The sequence below is a fragment of the Peromyscus leucopus genome, chromosome 20, assembly GCF_004664715.2.
Source record: "Peromyscus leucopus breed LL Stock chromosome 20, UCI_PerLeu_2.1, whole genome shotgun sequence".
Classification (NCBI taxonomy): Eukaryota; Metazoa; Chordata; class Mammalia; order Rodentia; family Cricetidae; genus Peromyscus; species Peromyscus leucopus.
This window is the reverse complement of record NC_051080.1, coordinates 5,615,061-5,638,962: the sequence shown is the minus strand read 5'-3', so window position 1 is coordinate 5,638,962 and position 23,902 is coordinate 5,615,061. Positions and strand designations below refer to the sequence as shown.

At 45.3% G+C, this 23,902-nt stretch overlaps 1 protein-coding gene across 1 annotated transcript; it reads left to right on the top strand.

Moving 5' to 3' along the window:
- The first annotated feature begins 9,056 nt into the window (after positions 1 to 9,056).
- LOC114708512 (olfactory receptor 8S1-like) lies at positions 9,057 to 9,992 on the top strand. Its single transcript, XM_028891841.1, has one exon. It carries the CDS (start codon positions 9,057 to 9,059, stop codon positions 9,990 to 9,992), a length of 936 nt encoding a protein of 311 aa, XP_028747674.1.
- The last annotated feature ends 13,910 nt before the right edge of the window (positions 9,993 to 23,902 follow it).

Below are 23,902 nucleotides of genomic sequence, written 5' to 3'. Positions count from 1 at the left end.
AATGGATGGAACTAGAAAAAACCATCCTGAGTGAGGTAACCCAAACCCAGAAAGACAGTCATGGTATGTACTCACTCATAGGTGGATTCTAGATATAAAATAAAGAACAATCAAACCACAACCCATAGAACCATAAAGGCTATATATATAGCATGGAGGTCCCTAGGATGACTGTGGCTTATAATAAATTTCGGTTTTACTCAATTATTGAAAAAAAATAGCCAAATGAATGGAAACACATGAACTATGAACCAAAGGCTGAGGGGCCCCCAGCTGGATCAGGCTCTCTGAATAGGTGAGACAGTTGATTGGCTTGATCAGTTTGGGAGGCAACTAGGCAGTGGGACCAAGTCCTGTGCTCATTGCATGAGTTGGCTGTTTGAAACCTGGAACTTATGCAGGGACACTTGGCTCAGTCTTGGAGGAGGGGACTGGACCTGCCTGGACTGAGTCTACCAGGTTAATCGCAGTCCTCGGGGGAGGATTTGCCCTGGAGGAGGTGGGAATGGGGGGTGGGCTGGGGGTAAGGGAAGGAGGTGGGAGGGGGGAGAATAGGGGAACCCATGGCTGATATGTAGAACTGAATGGTATTGTAAAATAAAATAAATTAAATTTTTTTTAAAAAAAAGCACTGGTTGTTCTTCCAGAGGACCAAGTTCAATTCCCAGGACCCAGGTTCAATTCCCAGTTCCAAGGATCTGACACCTCACACAAATGTGCATGCAGGCAAAACGCCAGAGAACATAAGATTAAAATAATAAATTTATTTAAAAAACATAAATAACAGAACCTGGAAACAACCTAGATGCCCTTCAACTGAAGAATGGATAAATAAAATGTGGTACATATACACAATGGAATACTACTCAACAGAGAAAAACAATGACATCAGGAGGTTTGCAGGCAAATGGATGGATCTAGAAAAAATCATCCTGAGTGAGGTAACCCGTACTCAGAAAGACAAATATGGTATTTACTCACTCATAGGAGGATACTAGAGGTAAAACAAAGATGACTAGATAGACTGCTACTCACAACTCCAGGGAGGCTACCTAGAAAACAGGACCCCAAGAAAGACACAGGGGTCGCCCAATGACAGAGAAATGGATGAGATCTACATGAACAACCTGGACATGAGTGGAGGTAATGAAGGGCAAGTTTCGAGGGAAAGAGAACTTAGGGGAGCAGGAGATCCCAGCTGGATCAAGAACAGAGAGGAAGAACAAGGAATAAGAGACCATGATAAATGAAGACCATATGAGAATAGGAAGAAGCAAAGTGCTAGAGAGGTCCACAGAAATCCACAAAGATACCCCCACAATAGACTACTGGCAATGGTCAAGAGACAGCCCGAACTGACCTACTCTGGTGATAGGATGGCCAAACACCCTAATTGTTTTGCTAGAAATCTCATCCAGTGACTGAGGGAACCGGATGCAGAGATCCATGGCCAGGCCCCAGGTGGAGCTCCAGGAGTCCAATTGGCGAAAAAGAGGAGGGTTTGTATGAGCGAGAATTGTTGAGACCAAGATTGGAAAAATCACAGGGACAAATAGCCAAACGAATGGAAACACATGAACTATGAACCAATAGCTGAGGAGACCCCAACTGGATCAGGCCCTCTGGATAAGTGAGACAGTTGATTAGCTTGAACTTTTTGGGAGGCATCTAGGCAGTGGGACTGGGTCCTGTGCTCAGTGCATGAGCTGGCTGTTTGGAACCTAGGGCTTATGCAGGGACACTTAGCTCAGCCTGGGAGGAGGGCACTGGACCTGCCTGAACTGAGTCTACCAGGTTGAACTCAATCCCCAGGGGAATCTTTGCCCTGGAGGAGATGGGAATGGGGGAGTGGGCTGGGGGGAATGAGGGGGAAGGGGGGAGGGACAAGGGAATCCATGGCTGATATGTAAAATTAAATTAAATTATAAAATAAAATTTTTTAAAAAACACATAAATAACTTTAAAAGTCCCACAGTCTTTACAAACCCAAACACAATGAAATTTCCATCTCTTTAAAATATCTAATCTCTCTAAAAATCCAAAATCTCTTTTAAAAGTTCAAATCTTTCAGCTGTGGACTCCTGTAAAAATCAAAATTAAATTAAATATCTTCTTCAAGAGAGGAGACACAGGGCACAGTCCGAATTTGAACAAAGCAAAACCAAACTCCAACAGTGTTAACAACTCAATGTCCAATTATTCAGGATTCACTCTTCATCTTCTGGTCTCCTACAAGGAGCTTGGGTCTCTTCTCCACCTCTGCCCTCTGCAGCACACACGGTTTGTCTTCTAGGCTCTGACCAGTTCCACTCACCACTGCTGCTGTCCTTGGAGGTCATCCATGGCACTGGCATCTCCAAAATGCTGGGGTCTTCTGCTGCAACTGGGCTGCACTTTCACCAATAGCCTCTCATAGGCTCTCTTCATGGATCAAGCCTCAGGTCCTATGCATGACCCCTTCAGGCCTGGGCTTCAACTGCTGCTGAGGCTGCACCTTCACCAATGGCCTCTCCTGGCCTCTCACAGTGCCGAGCCTCAGCTGTTCTCCATGACCCCTCCATGCCTTCAAAACCAGTACCAACTGGGTGACTCTCACACATTACCAAGTCCAGCTGCCAGCATGAGGTACAACCTTGGCCGCCTCTGGAACACAGCTTCTCTGTGCTCTCAGGAAACACTTCCCAGAAGATTTCACCTCAGTGATGCTGGTCTCTTCTTAATCACCCCTAATTTCTTAGCTCCAGCTGACCAGCATCAAGTATCCCAGGAACGCAAAGTTTTGCTTTAGTGGTGCTTTGAGGGGGTGGGGGGTGAGATAGGGTTTCTCTGTGTAGCTTTGGCGCCTTTCCTGGAACTCACTCTGTAGCCCAGGCTGGCCTCAAACTCACAGAGATCAGCCTGGCTCTGCCTCCCAAGTACTGGGATTAAAGGCGTGCACCACCACCGCCCAGGGCTTTAGTAGTTCTTGTATCTTGTTAATCACAGCTGATTCTTCAGCCCCAGGTAACCAGAACCACAGTATCTTAATTCAAAATAACAAATGGCCCCAATATAGTCTTTAATCTTCCCTCTGAAACTTCACAAACCATGCCTCCATCTTCTGCCCTGTTCTCAACACTCTTATCTTCCAAGTTCCCACAGAACATCCCACAGAGCTCTCAACACTCAATGGCTTTTCTTGCCCAAAGTCCCAAAGTCCTTCCACAATCCTCCCCCAACACAGTCAGGTCTGTCACAGCAATACCCCACTACGCTGGTACCAGCTTGTCTTGTTTAGAGTTTCTATTGCTATGACCAAAAAGCAAGTTGGGGAGGAAAGGGTTTATTTGGCTTACACTTCCACAGCACTGTTCATTATTGAAGGAAGTCAAGACAGGAACTCAAGCAGGGCAGGATCCTGGAGGCAGGAGCTGATGCAGAGGCCATGGAGGGTGCTGCTTAGTGGCTTGTTCCCCATGGCTTGCTCAGCCTGCTTTCTTGTAGAACCCAGGACCACCAGCCCAGGGATCCTATCACCCGCAACGGGGTGGACCCTCCCCCATTGATCACTAATTAATAAAAAGCCCTACATCCTGATCTTATGGAGGCATTTTCTCAATTGAAGTTCCCTCCTCTCTGATGATTCAAGTTTCTGTGTCAAACTGGTATAAGACTAGCCAGCAAGAACAGCATGCTACAAACGCAGCCAAAATCACTCCACATGGGACTTTAGTACATGCTTGCTTCCTAGAATGGAGATATGTCTTTTCTAACAAGACATCAGCTTCTCAGGAATCAGTCAAGCTAGATTGAACTTCTCTCAAAGGATGACATTTGACGATAATGCCGGGGCCAGGGTTGCAGTTCAGTGGTAAAGCGTTTGCCTGGCATGTGTGGGTCTGTGAATTGGATGTCAATGACACAAAAAAATAAGTTAATAAATAAAAAACAAATAAATAAAGCCTATTTCCACATAAGAAAGCGTAGCCGGGTTTTAGGACCACAACTTGTTCACTCTGGAATCCTTTGTCTCTCACCGTGCTTGGTCCTCACCTCTCACTGAAGAAATGATGGGGAAATGAATGTTTTATGGATTTCTGCATCACTTGAGTCCAAGTCAGAATAATGTAGTCTCTGTGTTTGTTATTTATATATTAACTCTATTAAAATGCTGCTGAATCTTCCCTGATCAAATAATAAATTGTTCACTTTAGATGTCTTTTAACCCATGTATGTTTTTATAACAGAATTAGTTCTGCTTTGGCAAACAGTTAAAAAATACATTATATGTGGGGCTGGAGAGATGGCTCGGTGGTTAAGAGCACCAGTTGCTCTTCCCAAGAACTTGGGTTCAATTCCCAGCACCCACACTCAAAACCATCTATAGCCTTAGGTCCAACACCCTCTTCTGGCCTCCTTGGGCAACAAGCATGGAATTCGGGAACAGATCAATTCATAGGAAAAACACCCAAACCCATTAAGTAAAAATTAAAAATACATTTAAGATTTAAAAAAAAAAAATCCTGCCAGGGTTTTTTCTTTTCTTTAATACATCGTATACTTGAAACAAAATTCAAGGCTCAATGATTTTTTTTCAGGGCAGAAAAATAAAGAAACTTAGGGCTAAGGTTCAGCTGGTACACTGCTTGCCTGACATTCAACAAAGCCCTGGCCACTATTTCTTGTACCACATAACACCAGGCATGGTGGCACATGCCTCTAATTCCAGCACTCGACAGTTTGAGGCAACAGGATCAGAAGTTCCAGGTCATCCTCAGCTTCGTGTGAGTTCAAGGCCATCCTGGGATCCCTGAGACTCTAACTCAAAAATAAGTAAGTAAGTAATGAAAACACAATGTGCACTAGAAAATGGCCTGGGGTCTGTAACGTGTCTCAGCTCTGCTCCCTTGACAGCGACCAGCAGGCACTCTCAGCCCCAAGCTGCCAAAAAAAAAAAAAAAAAAAAAAAAAAAAAAAAGCCTGTTTTCCGGCTGATCTTTCTCCTTAAGTCCTCTCTTTCTCCACCACCCGCAGTCTGCTGAGAGCTGACTTGCATCACAGGTCCAGATATTGCCCTGCAGGCTGTTCTCTGAGTCTCCAACCTCAACTTCTCAGCATACTGGAAGCCAAGCTCAGCTTCAGGCTGGGACCTCAGGGAACCTGGCTCTGGCCCAGTTCCCCTTGGGTACCTGCCTAAGCACAGAGAGCCTTCTCATTGGTTCTGTTAAGGGAATCTTTCTCCTTAAATAGTACTTCTCCAAGAACATCCCAAGTCGCAGAAGCAACAAATGAAGTCGGGTACTGCACCTGGAACTGCTGGAGACGGTTTGAAAGCAAGGCATGCCTATTGTTCAAACAACAGCTTGGCAGAAAATGCCCTTGTCTCTCCCTCCGGGGTCCTGCGCTGCAGAATGGCACTCCAACTTGAGATCCTCAGAATAACTGTGAGGTTCTGTGAGGCAGCCAACAGTTCCCAAGTTTATATTATCCTAGCATCTTTGTGCTCATTGATATCAAAGAGAAATCCTGTCTTTTGTGCAGAATCAGACTCCTAAAATTTGGGATTACCTCATATGAAGATTTTTTTTTTTCCTGTGAAATGTCTGTCATGATGAGAAATACAGAACACTACAGCTGCTTCCTCCAGGAAAAGCCAAGAGAATGGTAAGTGGCCGTCTCTGATCCTGCTCTGCCCTCATGTTTCTGCGCTTTGATTCTGCTGCTAACTGCTCCCCTTTTCTGTACGTCTCTCTTACTACTTCCTGATTGGCTCTGTCCATCCTGGTCCTCTTAGCCCCTTCATCCCTAAGCCAGAGACAGACACCTCCTAACCCCTGGCAGACCATCTCCTCCTCACAGGACCCAAATGTCCCTGTGTTTCCAAAAGGTCTGTTTGTACCCGCTGCCTTAAATACCTAATCAGGAAAGTCTTTATTCACTCCCTGATTGCCACGGAGGACAGCAAGACCTTAAAGACTGAGCATAAACCCCTTCACTCCAAAGGAGCGCAGACCCCTAGAATGCAGTAAATGTATAGAAACAGATGTTGGTCTGTTGGGGCCACCTGTTTCCCAGCTTGCCTCGGTCTCCAGTGAGGGGACTGCACTAAAGCTTCACTATCATTGAAACCATCCTCAAATCTGCTCACCACAGGCACAAGTGCAGAAGAGGACAGTTCAGAAAACAGCCCTCCTGCTGCCAGCCCTCCCGCCCACCCCCATGCTGAGTCCCCGAGTGTCTGCAGCCTGAATGGCAGTCTTCAGCCCCCAGGACCCTCCCATCACCTTCCCATAGCTCACCTTCTACACACACCCCTCGCTCCTTCATGCCAACAATGTCTTCAAGCAACTAGTGTAAGAAAGCGACTTTTTGTCCCGCATCCTTGCAATAACTTGAAAAGCAAATGAGAGATGTAGCCTCTGTCTGTTCATACAAAATGTGGATTGAGAGACAGATCTGAAGAAAAAAAAAAAAAACAGGGTTTGAAACTTCCATGGAGATACAAGGGAGGGCAGCCCTGAGAGCTGAGCAGAGTCAGGCCAAGTGGAGGGATGGACCAGATGGGATGACACCCCCCACACACAAAGGAAAAATGTCCTCCAGAGGACCCAGTGTTCTCACCAGAGCCTGAAGCTGCTGTCCGCACTGAGACCCCTTTTAAAAAGAAACAGAACGGAAGAGATTTTCAGGATAGCTTTATGTACAGCCCCCTTGAAATATCCGAGTCCTTACAGAAAATGTCTCCCACTTGACTAGCTTACATGGATTTCAAAGCATTTGCTTTCAACGGGTGTTTACTGTTTCATCTGTGCAGAATCCTCAAAAGTAACTTCTCCAGCTGCCTGCCGTTCCTCATCCTTGGCTCTAACCTCCCAGCACACAAAGGTAGGTGTTTGGCCAGGCACGCAGGTGGCCTAGATTTGGATCTAAGATGGGCCAAAGCTCAGGTTGGTAGATTTGTTAATATACCAGAATTTACATTTCTCTTAATGGTTTATCACCTGTCTAAAGATTCCTGGATAGAAGGGTTGGAATCACAGCTGCCTGAATAAGCAAGATGAAAAGTTTTCCATAAAAGCAGAAGCCTGCCATAGAAACTGATTACAGAAACCAAACAGAAGCAGAATGTTGGTAAATTAGATGGCAAGGGGTAAGTGAACAGGATCTTTACCCAGGATGGTGACTTCCTTACACAGCCCATCATCAGGTCTCAGTTAGCTTTAGTATCACGGTTACCATAAGCATTGTACGCTTGGTCTTCTTGGACACAGAGTTTATGTAAGTAAACTAAAATAATAATAATAATAATAATAAATAATAATAGTAAGAGTATTATGATGAAAGCAGATGAGAAAAGAATAATACAATGACAACAAGAACACTGCAAACATTATTCTGAACTAATGAAATATTGTTTGCAGCCTCTCCAAAGCTGAGGGCATCAGAGGATGTTGCAGGATTCACTCTGCTGATGAAAGCATTCTTGAAATTCAGCAACAGTCACCTCAGACAAGATCCGTAATACTTCTGCCGGGAACTAATGCTGTTGAGGGATTAGAGGACGAGATTACAGCCGAAGTGATCCAAGGCTCTGGTCCAAAGCACGCCACAGAGCGTGGGCTTCCAGGACAGTGTGGGAGGTGTGGTCTGGACCCCGCAGGAATGGGGGGGGGGGCTGACGGTGACCAAAGAAAGCGATGCTTTAAGACAGTTGTTGTAGTAAGGTCTGCATCACGGTCTGGGGAAGGAAACTGAAATGCGTGTTTGACCTGGGGGGAGAAACACAATTCAGACCATGACTAAAGCGAGACAAAGTGTGGGCTGAAGAAGCAAGTCACCAAGATAGGCTATTTTTTATGTAGTCTTTGAGGTGGCATTGGAAAGCCCGTGGAGGTTTAGATTTGTAAAATTAAAGGAGGGTATATTTAAAGTGCTAGAAAACACCAACAGTAACACAGAAAGAAGCAAATCTTCTTTTATATCAAAAATAAGTAAAATGGCTGCAAGATGAGAGGCGGATGAAGGATATCAAAGTAAGAAATTGTAACTCATCTCTGTGATCCCAGCGAGGCAGAGTCCACAGTCGAAGGAAAATGGTGTCATTATTATTATTATTTTTTACATGTTGCCAAGCTGACATTACCACATACCCCTGGGTACCAAAGTTCTCACAGGAAAGTAGGAACTAAACTCTGTATCCTAGGGATGAGGGTTTCCTGCCTCGCTCACAGGTTTTCTTTGAAAGCAGCTGAGAGAGCGACTGAGGAAGTTCTATGTGCAGCTCGGCTGCACTGTGCCGTCCGTGAGGCCGCTGGGACTTCCGTGCGTGACAGCTGCTTTTGCCTTTATGGGTCCCTCTTCCCATAAAAATAATTTATATTTCTATTACAGTGTCATAAAGACAATTAAATTAGTCTTGTTATATCCATTGTTTTCTTCTTTTTTTGAGGTAACATTTCATTTTGTACCTGAGATTAGCCTAGTAATACATATGTAGCCCAAGGCCTGGAACTCATAGCCATCCTCCTGCCTTAGCTTCTAAACTACTGAGATCGTAAGTCTTCGTTACTGCACCCAGCTACTTCTAATCTTATAGAAATATATTTTCACCTGCCACTGAAAGGTCATGACCCCGGGCACTGTGTCAGAGTTGGCCCTATTGGAGTCAGCCCTGGTAAGGAGCCATTGAATTACTTTGAACCAAAAAGGAGAGAGAGAGAGAGAGAGAAATTAGACCCTGCAAACCTGTGCTATACATTTTCAAATTTCTGAACTGAGTGCAGGAAAAAACTAAGACTATTAGTAAATGGAGGACCCAGAGATACACTCCCTGCAAATGATGAGGAATGGAGAGAATCCTCTTGAAGTCTGTGAACACTGTGAACTGCCATCAAAGATGACAAAACAGGGTTTGAAACTTCCACGGAGATACAAGGGAGGGCAGCCCTGAGATAGCTGAGCAGGGTCCCGGCAAAGCGGAGGGATGGACCAGATGGGATGACCCCCCAAAGGACATGGTCACAGTCATCAGAGATGTAACCTCTTTCTGCTTTATTCCAAGGAAGTACCATCCACAAATGGCCTGGAGGAACCACAGCGCCATCACAGAGTTCCTTCTCACGGGGCTCTCTGACGACCCCCTGATCGAGGCTCTACTTTTCGCGCTTTTCCTGGGGATTTACCTCCTCACCATGACGGGGAACCTGACGATGCTGCTGGTGATTGGGGTTGACTCCCACCTCCACACGCCCATGTACTTCTTCTTAAGCAACCTGTCATGTATAGACCTCTGCTTCTCGTCCGTCACGCTACCGAAGCTGCTGAAGGACCTCCTGTCTGAGAGGAAAAGCATCTCAGTAGAGGGCTGCCTGGCTCAGGTCTTCTTCGTGTTCATCACTGCGGGGACCGAAGCCTTTCTTCTCTCAATGATGGCCTACGACCGCTATGTAGCCATCTGCCACCCGCTGCTCTATGGCCAGATAATGAGCGATGAACTCTGCCTGAAGCTGGTTCTGCTCTCCTGGGGCCTGGCCTCTCTCAGCTCGGTGGTCATTGTGCTCTTGGCTGTGAACCTGGACTTCTGTGAGGCCTACACCATACACCACTATATGTGTGAGCTGCCCTCTCTCTTTCCTCTCTCTTGCTCTGATGTCTCCATCAACGTTGACATCTTGATCTGCGCCATCTTGCTGCATGGACTGGGAACCTTTCTCCCGGTCTTCTTGTCTTATGCCCGCATTGTCTCCACCATCCTGAGCATGAAATCCACCACAGGGCGGAGCAAGGCGTTTAATACTTGCTCTTCCCACCTCGTGGCCGTGGTCCTGTTTTTTGGGTCGGGTTTGGTGCGTTATCTCGTGCCCACCTCTGGGTCCTCCCTGGATTTGCTCTCCTCCTTGCAGTACAGCGCAGTCACCCCCATGCTGAACCCCCTCATCTACAGCCTGAAGAACAAGGAGGTGAAGGCAGCTGTGAGAAGGACCTTGGGGAAATGCCTGCATTGCCTGGAGTGATGGCACGGAGTGGCAGGAACAGAGTCTGTGTGGCCAAGCACTGGAACTTCAGGCAGCGTTTTAGAGCACTGCCTTAAAGGTCGGCCTGTGGCACTCTCCCTGGCTATGCTAAGAATGAAAAAGAATGTAAAACTATATTAAATAGATAAAGTTTATATCTAAAACATATGGCCCATCTTGGCCTGGCTGTACCCTCTAATATTTCTAACATAACTCTCTTCCCTAAGTTACGTAGTTAAGAGTTATAACCCCTAAACTGGTATCTTATTTTTCTAAGTATTTCTATTAATTCTTTAGGGAGTTCATAAATGTTTTCTAATCATATTCGCCCCCCACTCTTCAATACCCACACCCACCTTCCCATCCCATCCCCAACAACGTGTCTTCTTTTTTCACTTAAATTTTTAAGGAATTTCATACTGGATTTATATTATTTCCATCCCTCCTCTCCCCCTTCCAACTCCTCCCATGTCCCCCAGCTAAAATTCATAGCCTTGTCTTCTGTAGTTACTAGTATGAGTGTGTGTGTGTGTGTGTGTGTGTGTGTGTGTGTGTGTGTGTGTGTGTGTTATTTGAAACCTACTGAGTCCATTTAGTGTGACTCATGTGTACGTGTGTTTAGGGATGACCACTTAACAGGGAGCTCATCTCTGGAGAAAACTGATTCTCCCTTCTCAGCAGCCATTGACTGCCTATAACTCTTCATCTAAAGGTAGAACCTTGTGGAATTCCCCGCATACATATTAGTATGCTAACAGGTCCATGCAGGTCTTGTTTAGATGGCCCTGTGTTGAGATCTCATGAGTGCATCATCTGTATCATGTCTGGAAGACCCTGTTTCACAGCAGGCCTCCAGGTCTGCTCCTCTGGCTCTCAGCATCTTTTCTCTCCCTCTTCCCTGACGTTCCCTGAACCTTAGATTCAGGTAGGGGTAGGGGTTGCGTTGTAGATGTATTATTTTGGGGTTGTACACCCCTAAAGGTATTATCTGCATTCTAACCAGTTTGGATTGCTGTGATCTGCTTGGCTTAAGGACTGACCTAGCTTGGGTAAGAAGGGAATGTAAAACCAAAGACACATAACACTGTGCTGGCCAGTTTCATATCAACTTAACACAAGGTAGGGTTATCTGAAAGAAGGGAGGGAGCCTCAGTTGAGAAAATAATTCCATTAGATCTGGCTGTAGGGCACTTTCTTAATTAGTGTCTTATGGAGGAGGGCCCAGTCCATTGTGGGAGGTGCCATCCCTGGGCTGGTGGTCCTGGGTTCTATAAAAAAGCAGGCTGAGCAAGCCATGAAGAGCAAGCCAGTAAGCAGCACCCTCCATGGCCTCTGCATCAGCTCCTGCCTCCAGGTTCCTGCTGTGTTTGAGTTCCTGCCCTGACTTCCTTCAGTGATGGGCTGTTACCTGGAAGTGTAAGCTGAAACAAAACCCTTTTCTCTCCAAGTTTGTTTGGTTATGGTGCTTTATCACAGCAATAGTAGCCCTAACTAGGAACAGAAACTGGTACCAAGACCATGGAGCACAGCTGTGACAGACCTGACCATCTTGTCTGGGGGAGGATTGTGGAGGGACTTTGGAACTTTGGGTAAGAAAAGCCATTGAGTGTTAAGAGCTCTGTGGGATGTTCCAGACAACTTTGGAAGATAAGAGTGTTGAGAGCAGTTCAGAGGGTAGAAGCCTGGCTTATGACGTTCCAGAGGGAAGTGAAGACTCTGCCAGGCCTTTTGTGTGAAGAATCTGTGGTGTCTGGCCAACTGGGGCTGAAGACTCAGCTGTGATTAACAAGAGACCAGAGTCTTTGAGGTGAAATCTTCTGGGAAGTGTTTCTTCAGGGTCAGCACACAGAAGCTTTGTTCCAGGGGCAAACAAGGTTGTACCTCATGCTGGCAGCTGAACTTGGTAGTGTAAGAGTCACCCAGGTAGTACTGGTTCTGAAGGCATGAGGGGGTCAGGGAGAGCAGCTGAGGCTCGGCACCGTGAGAGACCAGGAGAGGCCATTGGTGAAGGTGCAGCCTCTTCGGGATTAGTTGAAGCCCCACAACTGAAGGGGTCATGAAGAGAAGTTGAGGCTTGGCATCATGAAAAGAGCCCAGGAGAGGCTATTGGTGAAAGTGTGGCCCAGTTGCAGCAAGGGACCCCAGTGTCTTGGAAATGCCAGTACAGTGAGAAGACCACCAAGAACAGCAGCATTGGTGGAGTGGAGCCAGCTGGAGCCTGGAAGACAAGCTGTGTGTGCTGCAGAGGGCAGAGCCGGACAAGTGACCCAGGCTCCTTGGAGGAACTCAGAAGATCGTGAGTGGATCCCAGATAATCAGACATTGAGTCACATGCACTTTTGGAATTTGGTTTGCTTTGTTCAGATTGTGATTGTGCCCTGGTTCTTCCCTCTTGAGGTAAAAAGTTGTTTTGTTTTGTTTTTTATTTTACAGGAGCCCACAGTTGAGAGACTTTAAATATTAAAATACTTTGGATTTTAAAGAGACTGAATTTTTTTTACAGTTCTTTTTTTTTTTATTAAATTGTTTTATTTATGTTACATGTCAACCACAGTTTTCCCTCCCTCCTCTGCTCCCATTTCCTCTCCCCAACTCCATTCTATGCACCCCCCTACCCAGTCCTCAGAAAGGGGCAGGCCTCCCACCGGAGAGAACAAAGATGGCACATCAAGTTGAGGCAGGACCCAGCCCCTCCCCGCTGCATCAAGGCAGAACGATGCATCCCACTATAGGGAAGAGGTTCCAAAAAGCCAGCTCATGCGCCAGGGACAGATCCCGGTTCCACTGCTAGGGCCCTACAAACAAACCAAGCTACACAACTGTCACATGGCAGAGGACCTAAATCCAGGCTCCCTAGCTGTCAGCCCGTCTAGAGTTCTTGAGCTCCCAGTTCAGGTCAGCTGAAGGGACTGAATTTCTAAGGGTTTGAATTTCTAAAGACTGTGGGACTTGAGTTCAGACAGAGAGCTTGGCGAGCTAGGGAGTGCGGCCTCCTTCCTCTGGGCCCCCCCGCCACGAACTCCGGCCTGTACCTCTGGATGCCCCTCGATCCCCCTACCCCCCACCCCCGAACACTCACAGCAGCCACCTGCCCCGCCGAGCCGCGATCCTGCAGCGACCCTTCCTGGGTGGCGGCGACCCGAGAACATCTCCAAGAGTCCGTGGTCGTGACATAGCAACCACAGGAAGGCCGAGGTTGGCCCTTCAATGGGGGGGCCTCTAGCAGAGGAACACTCAATCGCTGGGAGGGGATCTGGATGAACAGAGGCCTCCCTCGACGGTCCTGGAGGAAGGCGAGCCAAGCCCAACGGTCCTGGGTCCTCCTTCCACCAGAGAGAAGCCGGGAGGTGACATCCGCATGCGCCCAGTAGGAAATGCAGCCGAGATTTACCCGCCGCCTAGAGGACCTTGTATATAATATAAAAAAGCTGCTCTCAACCTTATCCCTGACCCTTTGAGAGAGACAGTTGGCTAAATCTGGACATCTCTAGCAGTAGAGATTGCCATCGCAGGGTAAAGTAGAGGTAGGAAATCACATGTGTACCTAGTCGTCCTTAAAAACATGGTAGACTATCGGGGACTATGGGGTCCAGCCCCTCGATAGTCCCCTCCCAGGGTCCGAGAAGAATCTACAACCAGCTGATAATTAATCTTTGATGAAAAGAAATGAATCTATGTACATGAAACTCCTTAGTTCATACACTTTATTATTCTGTGATAGTTCTCTCTCTACACAGCTTCTATTCTGCTCTCATGTCTAGCTCCTTTCTTGCCTGATTTCTCTCTATATTCATCCCCTGTCCCTTCTAGGTTCTCATCTATCTAGTTCTTTCCCCTATCAGCTCCTCTCCCGTCTCCTTCTCTCTCATCTGGCTCTTCCTCATCTTGTTCTTCCCCATCTGGCTCTTCCTCATCTTCCATCTCGTTCCTCTAGTCCTCTCTTGCCCTTCAATCTAGTTCTTCCCCATCTCAGTTTGTTCCTCTTAAGTTCTTACCCATCTAGTTCTTCCATTCTCTTTTCTCTTCTCTGTCTTGTGCCCTGGAAGTCCTGGTATATAAAAGGGAGGGTCCGAGCTAAATTGTGTAAAGCTATTACTTAACATCCACCTCTCCTAGGCAGCGTCTCCTTGAGGAATTTCCCGTAAGTCAGGAGACTTGCATGTAGGCTGTTATCATTGTTAGTCCACCTGGGACTAACAATGGGTGCCCACCTGGGTGGTGTTTCCTGTAGTCCTTGAAAGTGGCTAAGGGATAGCCGGGCGGTGGTGGCTCACGCCTTTAATCCCAGCACTCGGGAGGCAGAGGCAGGCGGATCTCTGTGAGTTCGAGGCCAGCCTGGGCTACCAAGTGAGTTCCAGGAAAGGCGCAAAGCTACACAGAGAAACCCTGTCTCGAAAAACCAAAAAAAAAAAAAAAAAGAAAGAAAGAAAGAAAGTGGCTAAGGGAGATAATCTGATTCCAGAGAATGCCTTTCCTGAGGCTGTTCTCCAAATACCTGGAATGTGTCTGTCCAGAGAGTGATCAGTCTACACTGTTAGTCCTTCTTAGGGGAAAGTCAATTGGGAAAACTATGAAGGCACACATGATTTTCATAACAGAAGACAGCTGATACATAACAAGCCAAGTAACACCAAAAACTCCTTGGGATTTGGCTTCCTCTGGAGGAATTCCTGATCCCTCCAGGTAGTGACTTTGCCATAACCAGCTGAGTTCTTAGGATATATTCCTGAGGCCTGCAGCAGTAGATGTGTCTTCTAGACATGACTTTGAAATGGACTTGTTTAGGCCACCTCTAGAAAGACCCCAGGGGTGACATTCGTCCTTGTGTGTTCGGTAGTTAGAGGACCCAGCTGGAGGAAGAAGAGGTCCGGAGCCAGATTGGTTGTATAAAGAAGACGTCTTTTTTGATGTTCTAACTATGGTTCATGTATTTTATTCATTTCAAGCCCCACCCACCCACCCTGTGTGTGTGTGTGTGTGTTTGACAATGCCAAGTATTTTTTTGAAATATCTTCCTAACTGCTCTAAAGTGCCTGACATATTTTATAAGTAGTAGTAAAAACAACACATTATGTAAATACGTTTTTGTTGGGATTCATTTGCAATATTGCATGGGGAGCAATAGCCACACCCCTCCTGAACTGACCACATTGTGTTTGGGCCCTGGTTCCCGGGAGAAGGACATGCAGAGCTCAAGCCATTGTGCTCCGTGAGTGGAAAAGAAACCACTGTCCCATTGTGTTTGGTTTTGCTGTGTACACAGTACATGTAAAGGACAACGGAGTCCTAACTTACACCATCTGGTCACTCTAGATGTTGAAGAGGTTGCCAGGGTATGACTAAGTAGAGGAAGTAGAATAATACATTTTGTACTTTTGTGTGTGAGTAAGAGTGAAATAAGATATTTTGATCTAATAATAAAAACCTGGAGTCAGATATCGAGGGTGAAAGCTGAAAGATCAGAGAAGCAGAGCAGCCAGCCTCTAGAAAGATTTCTTACCTCTAGGAATCCTCAGACTGAAAGGACAGAGTCTCCACCCCTGCTTATCACTTCCTATTGCCTCCTCCCAAGTACTGGGATCAAAGGCATGAGATCCCAAGTGCTGGGATCAAAGGTGTGTGCCACCACTGCCTGGCCTCTAGTGGCTAGCTCTGCACTCTGATCTCCAGGCAAGCTTTATTTGTTAGAGCACAAACAGATTATCACCACAGAAAAAGCCCAGAGGCAAAAGGTAGATGGGATAATTTAAAGTTAAGAAAAGCTGGCAAGAAACAAGCCAAGCTATTTTTAATAATAAGTCTCCATGCACTTTATTTGGGAACTGGGTGGCGGGCCCCCCAAAAGAGTAAAGAGCAAAAACAGCTAACAACAGCCTAATACTAATGTACGTTTTGGTAATGCAAAATTAGCCATTGTCCCTTTTACCTGTGCGTCTTATTTTGTAATATATCGTGTATACAGAAGACAGACAAGTCCAAATATGCAGTACCTAGTCTCCCTAGATGGTAAAGAGGCTGCCAGTGTGTGACAAAGTAGAGTTAGTGAAAAGACATGGTTTAAAGTTGTGTTAAAATTTGTAGGAAAAAAATCTCTTAAAACCACTTAGAAAGTGAAATTGTTAATATCCCCACAAAAAACATGACAGTTATGCCGGGCGGTGGTGGCGCACGCCTTTAATCCCAGCACTTGGGAGGCAGAGCCAGGTGGATCATTGTGAGTTTGAGGCCAGCCTGGACTACCAAGTTAGTTCCAGGAAAGGCGCAAAGCTACACAGAGAAACCCTGTCTCAAAAAACCAAAAAAAAAAAAAAAATGACAGTTACATAAACCTGACCCCTGGGATAAGAGAGATGGGAGAGGTTCTAGACCGGAACACTGCTATTTATAAGTATGTTAGGTTTGTGCAGTTTCTTTACTGCACTGTGCATATGCTGGGGAAACCGAAGTGATTATTGGAAACATCTAGTCTTTAGACTTTTAAGTGCATAATAGACTTGCTGTGATAATGCACGCCTTTAATCCTAGGCTGAGGCAGGGGGACCTTGTGAGTTCCAGGCCAGCCAGGGCTACACAGCCTTTGTCTCAAAACAGTAAGAAAATGTGCATAATGGACCGGTAGGATGGCTCAGCAGGTAAAGGCGCTTGACGCCCAGCTGGTGGACCTGAGTTTGATCTCCAGGGGCCACATGATACAAGGAGAAAAGTGACTCACCAATTGTCTTTCAGCCTCCAGACAGGCACAGTGGCATGCATGTGCCCACATGCATATGCTAATTCATAAATGTAAGAAATGCACAACATGGTAAAAACAGAGGGTTACCAACACCTTTTAAGGGTTGTTATTTCATAGGACTGGTTACCCTGGGGGATGGGGTTGTTAACCTTGGTCTTTGAGTACATGCTGTCGTCACCAGGTGGTGGAGGTATGGATAGGGGAAAGAATAGTGCAGAGTAAGTTCCTGTGCCTGTTGGTTGGTTCCCGGGTGTCTAGCCATTGTTCCGGTGTGCATTTCAGTTAATGTTGCCAAGTATTAGAGGGTAAGTCCCAGTGCCCAAAGGATGTTAGAAGTAGCAAGATAGTCACTATAAATGTCCTGCTAGTCTTTTGGAAGGGCTGACTTCTGGGGGGTGACCTTTGTACCGCTCTCAGCAGAATCATCCCGAACTGGAGTTGTCCAGAGAAGAGCATGGATGAGGGAAGGTCTCTTTGCTAGGACCACCACATCTGGAAGACAGTGACAGCTGTACCCAGGGATCCATGTGTGCATTTCTGGGAAGAGACTTGTGTTTCTTGTACACAAAGTTCATTCCACAACATCTGAACTTCATAAATGTCCTAAAGGAGAGCGTATGGTTAAAAGGATGGCTTGACAGAAAAGGTTCCTCTTGAGCATAGAGTTGTTAAACCGTGTCTGGACAGCGTGAGTTAATTCATGTCGCTAGGCTGACTGTGGAGGAGCCGAGGGAGGCTCACAGGGTGAGAGCCGCAGTGCTGTGCTGTGTTGAGACTGGCATCCTGAGAAGCCCTGCTGTAGGTGCACCATAGGAACACATTTATTAAGCAAGAACACGCCTTCTTCCTCGTACTTTAGTATATAGCTCTGATGATAAACTTAGGACTGCTGTACTAAGTGTGGTCTGTAGCTTTGTGTTTCCTTGTGAGCTGAGCACTGAGGAATGCAGAACTTTAATTCTGACTTCGCCAGTCCTTCCATCTAGAGGCCTGCTGCCATGTTTGTCTTCTATGAAATGGTTATTGCCAAAGAAGACAGGACTACAGTTTTGTCTGACAGACTGAGAGGACATGGTGTGCTCCTGGTTATCAAAATACTCATGTGGCGTGGGTTTTTGAGTTGGTGAATATTCACAGTGTGGGGGAAAGCATGGTGCACGCTGTATAATCTCAATTCCCTACATGTGTGTACACTTGCAGCATCTAGAAGGACACGTCAAGCTGAGCTGTGGTGACTGGGGGGCTGTTCTTGGCTTCTTGTGTTGTGTTTCCTGTAATGCACATACTACAAATAAAGCTTCTTTCAAAAGCTTAAAAAAAAAGACTGTGGGACTCTTAAAATTTGGAATGTTTATACTATAATGTTTATGTTAATGTGTGATATTGGGGAATAACAAAGAAGGAAGGGTTATGGCTTAACAGTGATGTGTTTGTGTGTCAAGTTGACAAGGGGTTAATTGTACTAGCTACTTTTATGTCAACTTGACACAAGCTAGAGTCATCTGAAAGGAGGGAATCTCAGTAGAGAAAATGCCCCCATTAGGTACAGCTGTAGGGCATTTTCTTAATTAGTGATTGATGGGGAGGCCCAGCCCATTTGAATGGTGCCATATTTGGGCTGGTGGTCCAAAGCAGGCTGAGCAAGCCATGAGGAGAAAGGCAGTAAGCAGCACCCCTCCATGGGCTCTGCATCAGCTGTTGCCCCCAGGTTCCTGCCCTGTTTGAGTTCCTGCCCTGACTTCCCTCAGTGATGGACTGTTATCTGGAAGTAGAAGCTGAAATAAACCTTTTCTCCCCCAAGTTCCTTTGGTCACGATCTTTCATCACAGTCATGGTAACCCTCACTAGGACACACACATACAGAAAATCTGGAATCAGATGGACAGTGCACTTTGACGAAGATGCACCAGCAGCAGCCTTGAAATTTAAGGAGTTTGTTTTATACAGCTGAATCAAGGAAGCAAGTTCAGTGAGTCTCCAGAGGCAATCTCTCTAGGGAGCAGTCTCAGGCTATAACAGCCAGGGAGAGCAAGCTGTGGTTGATAGTTTCTGCACACACTAGTTTGAGCTAAAAGTCAATCATTTGTAACATCCATACTTGGACCAGAGGAAGACTTTCCCTTTTCTCTGAGCCTCACCTGGGGAAAGCTTCAACATTTCTACCGGTCTGGGGCACTGGAGTCCTTGACATGGCTACGCCCTTCATCTGCTCCTCGCAGTGGATTTCTGCAATTATCTCTATGTGCTGAAAAAATAAGCTTCTTTGAGGGGGGTGAGAGCCATGTGTATCTGGCATAATGATAAGTATTTAGAAATTGTATTGGTTTAGGAAGATAGCAGCAGAGGTTATCCTAAGGTCCATGATCTCTCTAGCCATGGGTACCACATTCATATACAGTTTCAACTCAACTCCTCCAAGTCCTCTGTCCAAAGCATGTGCTGTCCTCAGGAGTAAGGCCTTACCTTGGAGTTCTGGGAGGCAAACAATGGCAATGGCAATACCCTACACTGTTTGGGGGGGTCTCTTGAACCCCCACAATAACTAACAACTTGAAGAAGGAAGGTTTCCCATTTTGACCACTGGAGGGTTGTCAGACAATCTAGGGCTCTTTCAGAAAACATTGTCACCCATGTGGCATGATTCCATTTAAATTGTGTGTGTAAATGTTTGTGTGTACACATATATGTATTTTAAATAAGCTTATAAAATAGTGTTTCCCTATGGCTTTTTTCAAACATCCTTATTATTATTTATCTCTCCTTCTTTAGCCTCCCTTTATATTACCCTCCCTTAAATTCTTTTAATATTAATGTGGAAACACAAAAGTCCCTAGGTAGCCAAAGAAATCCTGAGTGGAAAAAAATAAGGCTTGGGGTATCACCATTCCCAATTTCAACTTATACTACAGAGCCATAGTAATGAAGCAGCATGGTCTGGCACAAAAAATAGACCCATATGTAACCCCATACAGGGGAACCACCTAATTTTTTACAAAGATGCCAAAAAATGCATATTAGATAGAAGACAGCCTCTTCATCAAATGTGCTGAGAGAACTGGGTACCCTTGTGTAGAAGAATGGAACTAGATCCCCATATCTAACCCTCCATGAGAATAAACTCCAGAGGATAAAGATCTTGGTGTAAGACCTGACTCAGGGCTGGGGAGGTAGCTTGTTAGTAAAGCATGGAGATTTGGTTTCAATGCCAGCACCTACTTAAAAGGCCTGTTGTGATGGTATAAGCTTGTAATCCCAAGGCTGGGGAGGCAAAGACAAGTGGATTCCCAGAGCTCACTGGACAACCAGCCTAACTTACAGTAAGCCCTGAGTCCTGGTGAGAAAGTCTCTTTCAAAAAGCCAAGGTGCCTGAGGAGGAATAACATTTAAGATTACCTAGAAGGAAGGGGTAGTTATGTGCATATGTATACACACACACACACACACACACACACACACACACACACACACACACACACACGATACATACACATAGACACACACAGGATCTGAAACTTATAGAGGGAAAATATGCTTTAAGACTTTAAGATATAAGCATAGACTTTCTGAAGAGAACTCCAGTCACTCAGGAAATAGGACCAACCGTTGACAAGTAAGACCTCATAAAATAAAAAGGTCTCTGCACAGAAAAGGAAATAATCAGTTGAATAAAGAGCCTACAGTTGGGAGAGAAATCTTTGGTAGACAGAGAATTAATAACTAAAATATATGAAGAATCCAAAAATCTAAACAAGACATCAGACAACTCGATCAATAACTAGGCTAATGAAGTAAACAGTTCCAATAGTTTACAAACAGCCAGTAAACATGAAAAAGGTTCAGCTTCACTAGCCATCAGGGAAGTCAAACCAAAGCTACGTTGAGATTCTATCTGATGCTTTTTCTGCCCCAGCAGCCTGCGTAGCATCTTCTGGTACCAATGAATGCTAGGGAGGAAGCTTCCAGGTCAGGATAACAGCTTGATTTCTCTAATTCCTGTGGCCAAAATGCATAGTGTCTTCAGCAATACGGTCTTTTCATCAAATTCCGGTAGGCAACCAATACTAAAGAGCTGGCGAGGCCCCATCTCCAGACTTCTTCAGTCTCCACTCTCTTACCATACATTGGGTCTTTCTGACGGTCAGTTCTCATCCGAAGCTGTCTAGGGGCTCTAGACTACGTTAGCATAAACTTAGGTAGAGTAGAAAGGGGACTGGCAGTGAACAATAAAAGATGTTCCTATCAGGAAATGCAGGAGGGTTTTAGGAGCACTGTGCTGTGGAGTAGAGTCCCCATGTGTGGATCCTGCAAACACGTGACATAATGACACGTGACGTGAAAAGACACGCCCACAGGTTCAATAGTGGCATGAAAGCTGTGGAGGTGGCCAATCAATTTCTGAATGGTTCTAAGGTTCACATCTGTTGTTGGTTGTTTTTCCTTTTGCTCTTTTGGGGGCCCACCACCCAGCTCCCAAACAAATCACACTTATTCTTACTTATAAATGCCCAGCCTTAGCTTGGCTTATTTTTTTGTTTGTTTGTTTGTTTGTTTGTTGTTGTTGTTGTTGTTGTTTTTCGAGACAGGGTTTCTCTGTGTAGCTTTGTGCCTTTCCTGGAACTCACTTGGTAGCCCAGGCTGGCCTCGAACTCACAGAGATCCGCCTGCCTCTGCCTCCTGAGTGCTGGGATTAAAGGCGAGCGCCACCACTGCCCGGCGCTTGGCTTATTTCTTGCCAGCTTTCCTTAACTTTAAATTAACCCATCTATCTTTTGCCTCACAGCTAAGACCTGTGCTCACTAGACTTCACCGTGTACCCACGTCAGCTCAGCCCTCCTCCAGCCCATGGATATGTGTGAACATGCCAGACACCACTAATGGCCCAACTTTAGACTCCACACCAGTTGAAAAATTCCCAGGATGTGGATCTCACTCGGTGGGGAACACAACATTGAAGAATATGCTCCATATTCTCCCTGGAGGCAGCATGAAAACTTATTATTGGATCTGTTTGTTTTTGTTTTTAACTTTTTATTCTTTGCTCTTTGGGGGCCCGCCACCCAGCTCCCAAACAAATCACACAGAGGCTTATTCTTATGATTGCCTGGCCTTAGCTTAGCTTATTTCTAGCCAGCTTTTCTTAAATTATCCCATCTACCGCTTGCTTCTGGGCTTTTACCTTTTCCTAGCCTATATTCCTTTCTTTCCTTCTTACTCTGGGGCTTGCTGTGTAGCTGGGTGGTTGATCCCTGACGTCCTCCTCCTTTTCTTGCTCCTTGATCTCCTCATCTCAGATTTCTCCTCCTATTTATTATCTCTGCCCACCAGCCCCACCTATTTCTCTTTCTCTCTGCCCAGCTATTGGCCATTTAGCTCTTTATTAAACCAACCAAATGTTTTAGACAGGAAAAGTAACACAGCTTCACAGAGTTAAACAAATGCAACAGAAAAGAATGCAACACATCTTTGCAGCATTAAAACAAATGTCCCACAGCATAAACAAATGTAACACATCTTAAACTAATATTCCACAACAGATACTATAATCAACGGTTACAGCAGCCACATACAACACAAGTCAGCAGCTTTCTGTAATGGCTGTTTTCAGCATCTATCAGGTGCCCCACCTATCCAAAGCTCAACCCAAGAGCATGCACCCAAGCCATAGGGAAGTGTAAATGACCTACAAACCCATCTGAAGTATGGCAAGGACATTGGTTGCATATGCCAATGGTACTGTATCTTGCTGTATATCCCTTTTATGTTTATTTTATAGCTGTCAAAGCAATTTTGTTCTTAGGAAATTATTATTTTGATTGTGCTATACCTAGTTGGTCAGGTTTTTTTGTTATGTTTCAAATTGTCTATTTTACATCATTATTTCCTTAGTCACTAAAGGGGGAAATATTTATATCAAGTTATTATACTTATTGCCTTTGTTTGGATATGGAAAGATTCTACAGGAATATTTCATAGTCTCCAGCAACTTCTGGAAGTTTAATATAATGCTGTATATGAATGAAATGATGACATGACTACTCAAGGTATGGTGAGGAGATTTTTATTGTAGCTATGGGGGAGAGTACAGCCAAAGGCATATGGAAGAATCCAGAGCAGGGAGAAAAAGTAGTAGATTGAACATGGTCAGCAGACTGAACCAGGCCATGAGGGGAGTGGGGAGAGCCAGAGAAGAGGACTAAGAGAGAAGGGACCAAGAGCTAAGAGAACCAAGACAGCAGAAGTCCAAGAGAGCAAAGAGAGAGCATGGCCGAAGGGGCAGAGATCTGTAGGAAATAGAAGCTGGGGGAAGGGATGCCCATGAGCTAAGAAGTTCAGGGTAGGGGCTGGGAAGAGAACTTAGAGGAGCAGGATGCCAGCAAGGACGCTGTAACAGGTGCTTGGGATGCTGAGAGAACCTGGAGGCCAGCATGTGCTTTAGAATGCTCATGGGCACCACAGTTGGCCATTTGTTCTGTGTTCCTTTTGGACCTGACAGTGTATGCCAGCCCAAGCTACCACCCATGACCACGTGGCCCAAAGACATGTGCAGCTGTAAACGTCAGTTCCTGGAAACGTGCTGGTATTCTTGTGAAAGGTTAGCTCCACAACAAGGTCATTCTATGGCTTCCTAGCTCTGTGACTTCCTTTAATACCAGCTTGAACTTTGGGAATTCATCTACAAAGCTATGAGAAGAGCATAGGATCCTCATATTGCTGTTCCTCTTCTGATTCCTGTCCAGATTCAGCTCTATCTCTGGGTTTTCCAGTGATTTCTGGTTAATCCCTAAAACTTTGTAGACTGTATGGCTCATCATAGTCTTAGAAATTCTCTTCAACTCACTCATGATTAGAAATTGGGAACAAACTAGGGGAATAAATGACAATCATATGTAAAACAGATAATGATTAGTTTTTTGTAATGGACATAGACTCAAATTTTCCATCAAAATTTTCCTTTTTATTTAATTAGTTGTATTAATGGTGGTGTTTACCAGACCTAAGAAAAATGGAGACAGATTAAACCTCTGATGAGCTTCAAAACTCAATCTATGCTGAATGTTTGAAAGTGTAAATATATATATATAATTTTAAATTTTATGGTCATATTTTAAGAAGTAAAAATAAATGAGATCAATTTTAATGATAAGTTTTATTTAATCCAATATGCCTACAAGATTAT

Coding starts and splice junctions, on each gene's coding strand:
- LOC114708512 (XM_028891841.1), top strand. CDS start 9,057: ATGGCCTGGAGGAACCACAGCGCCATCACAGAGTTCCTTCTCACGGGG.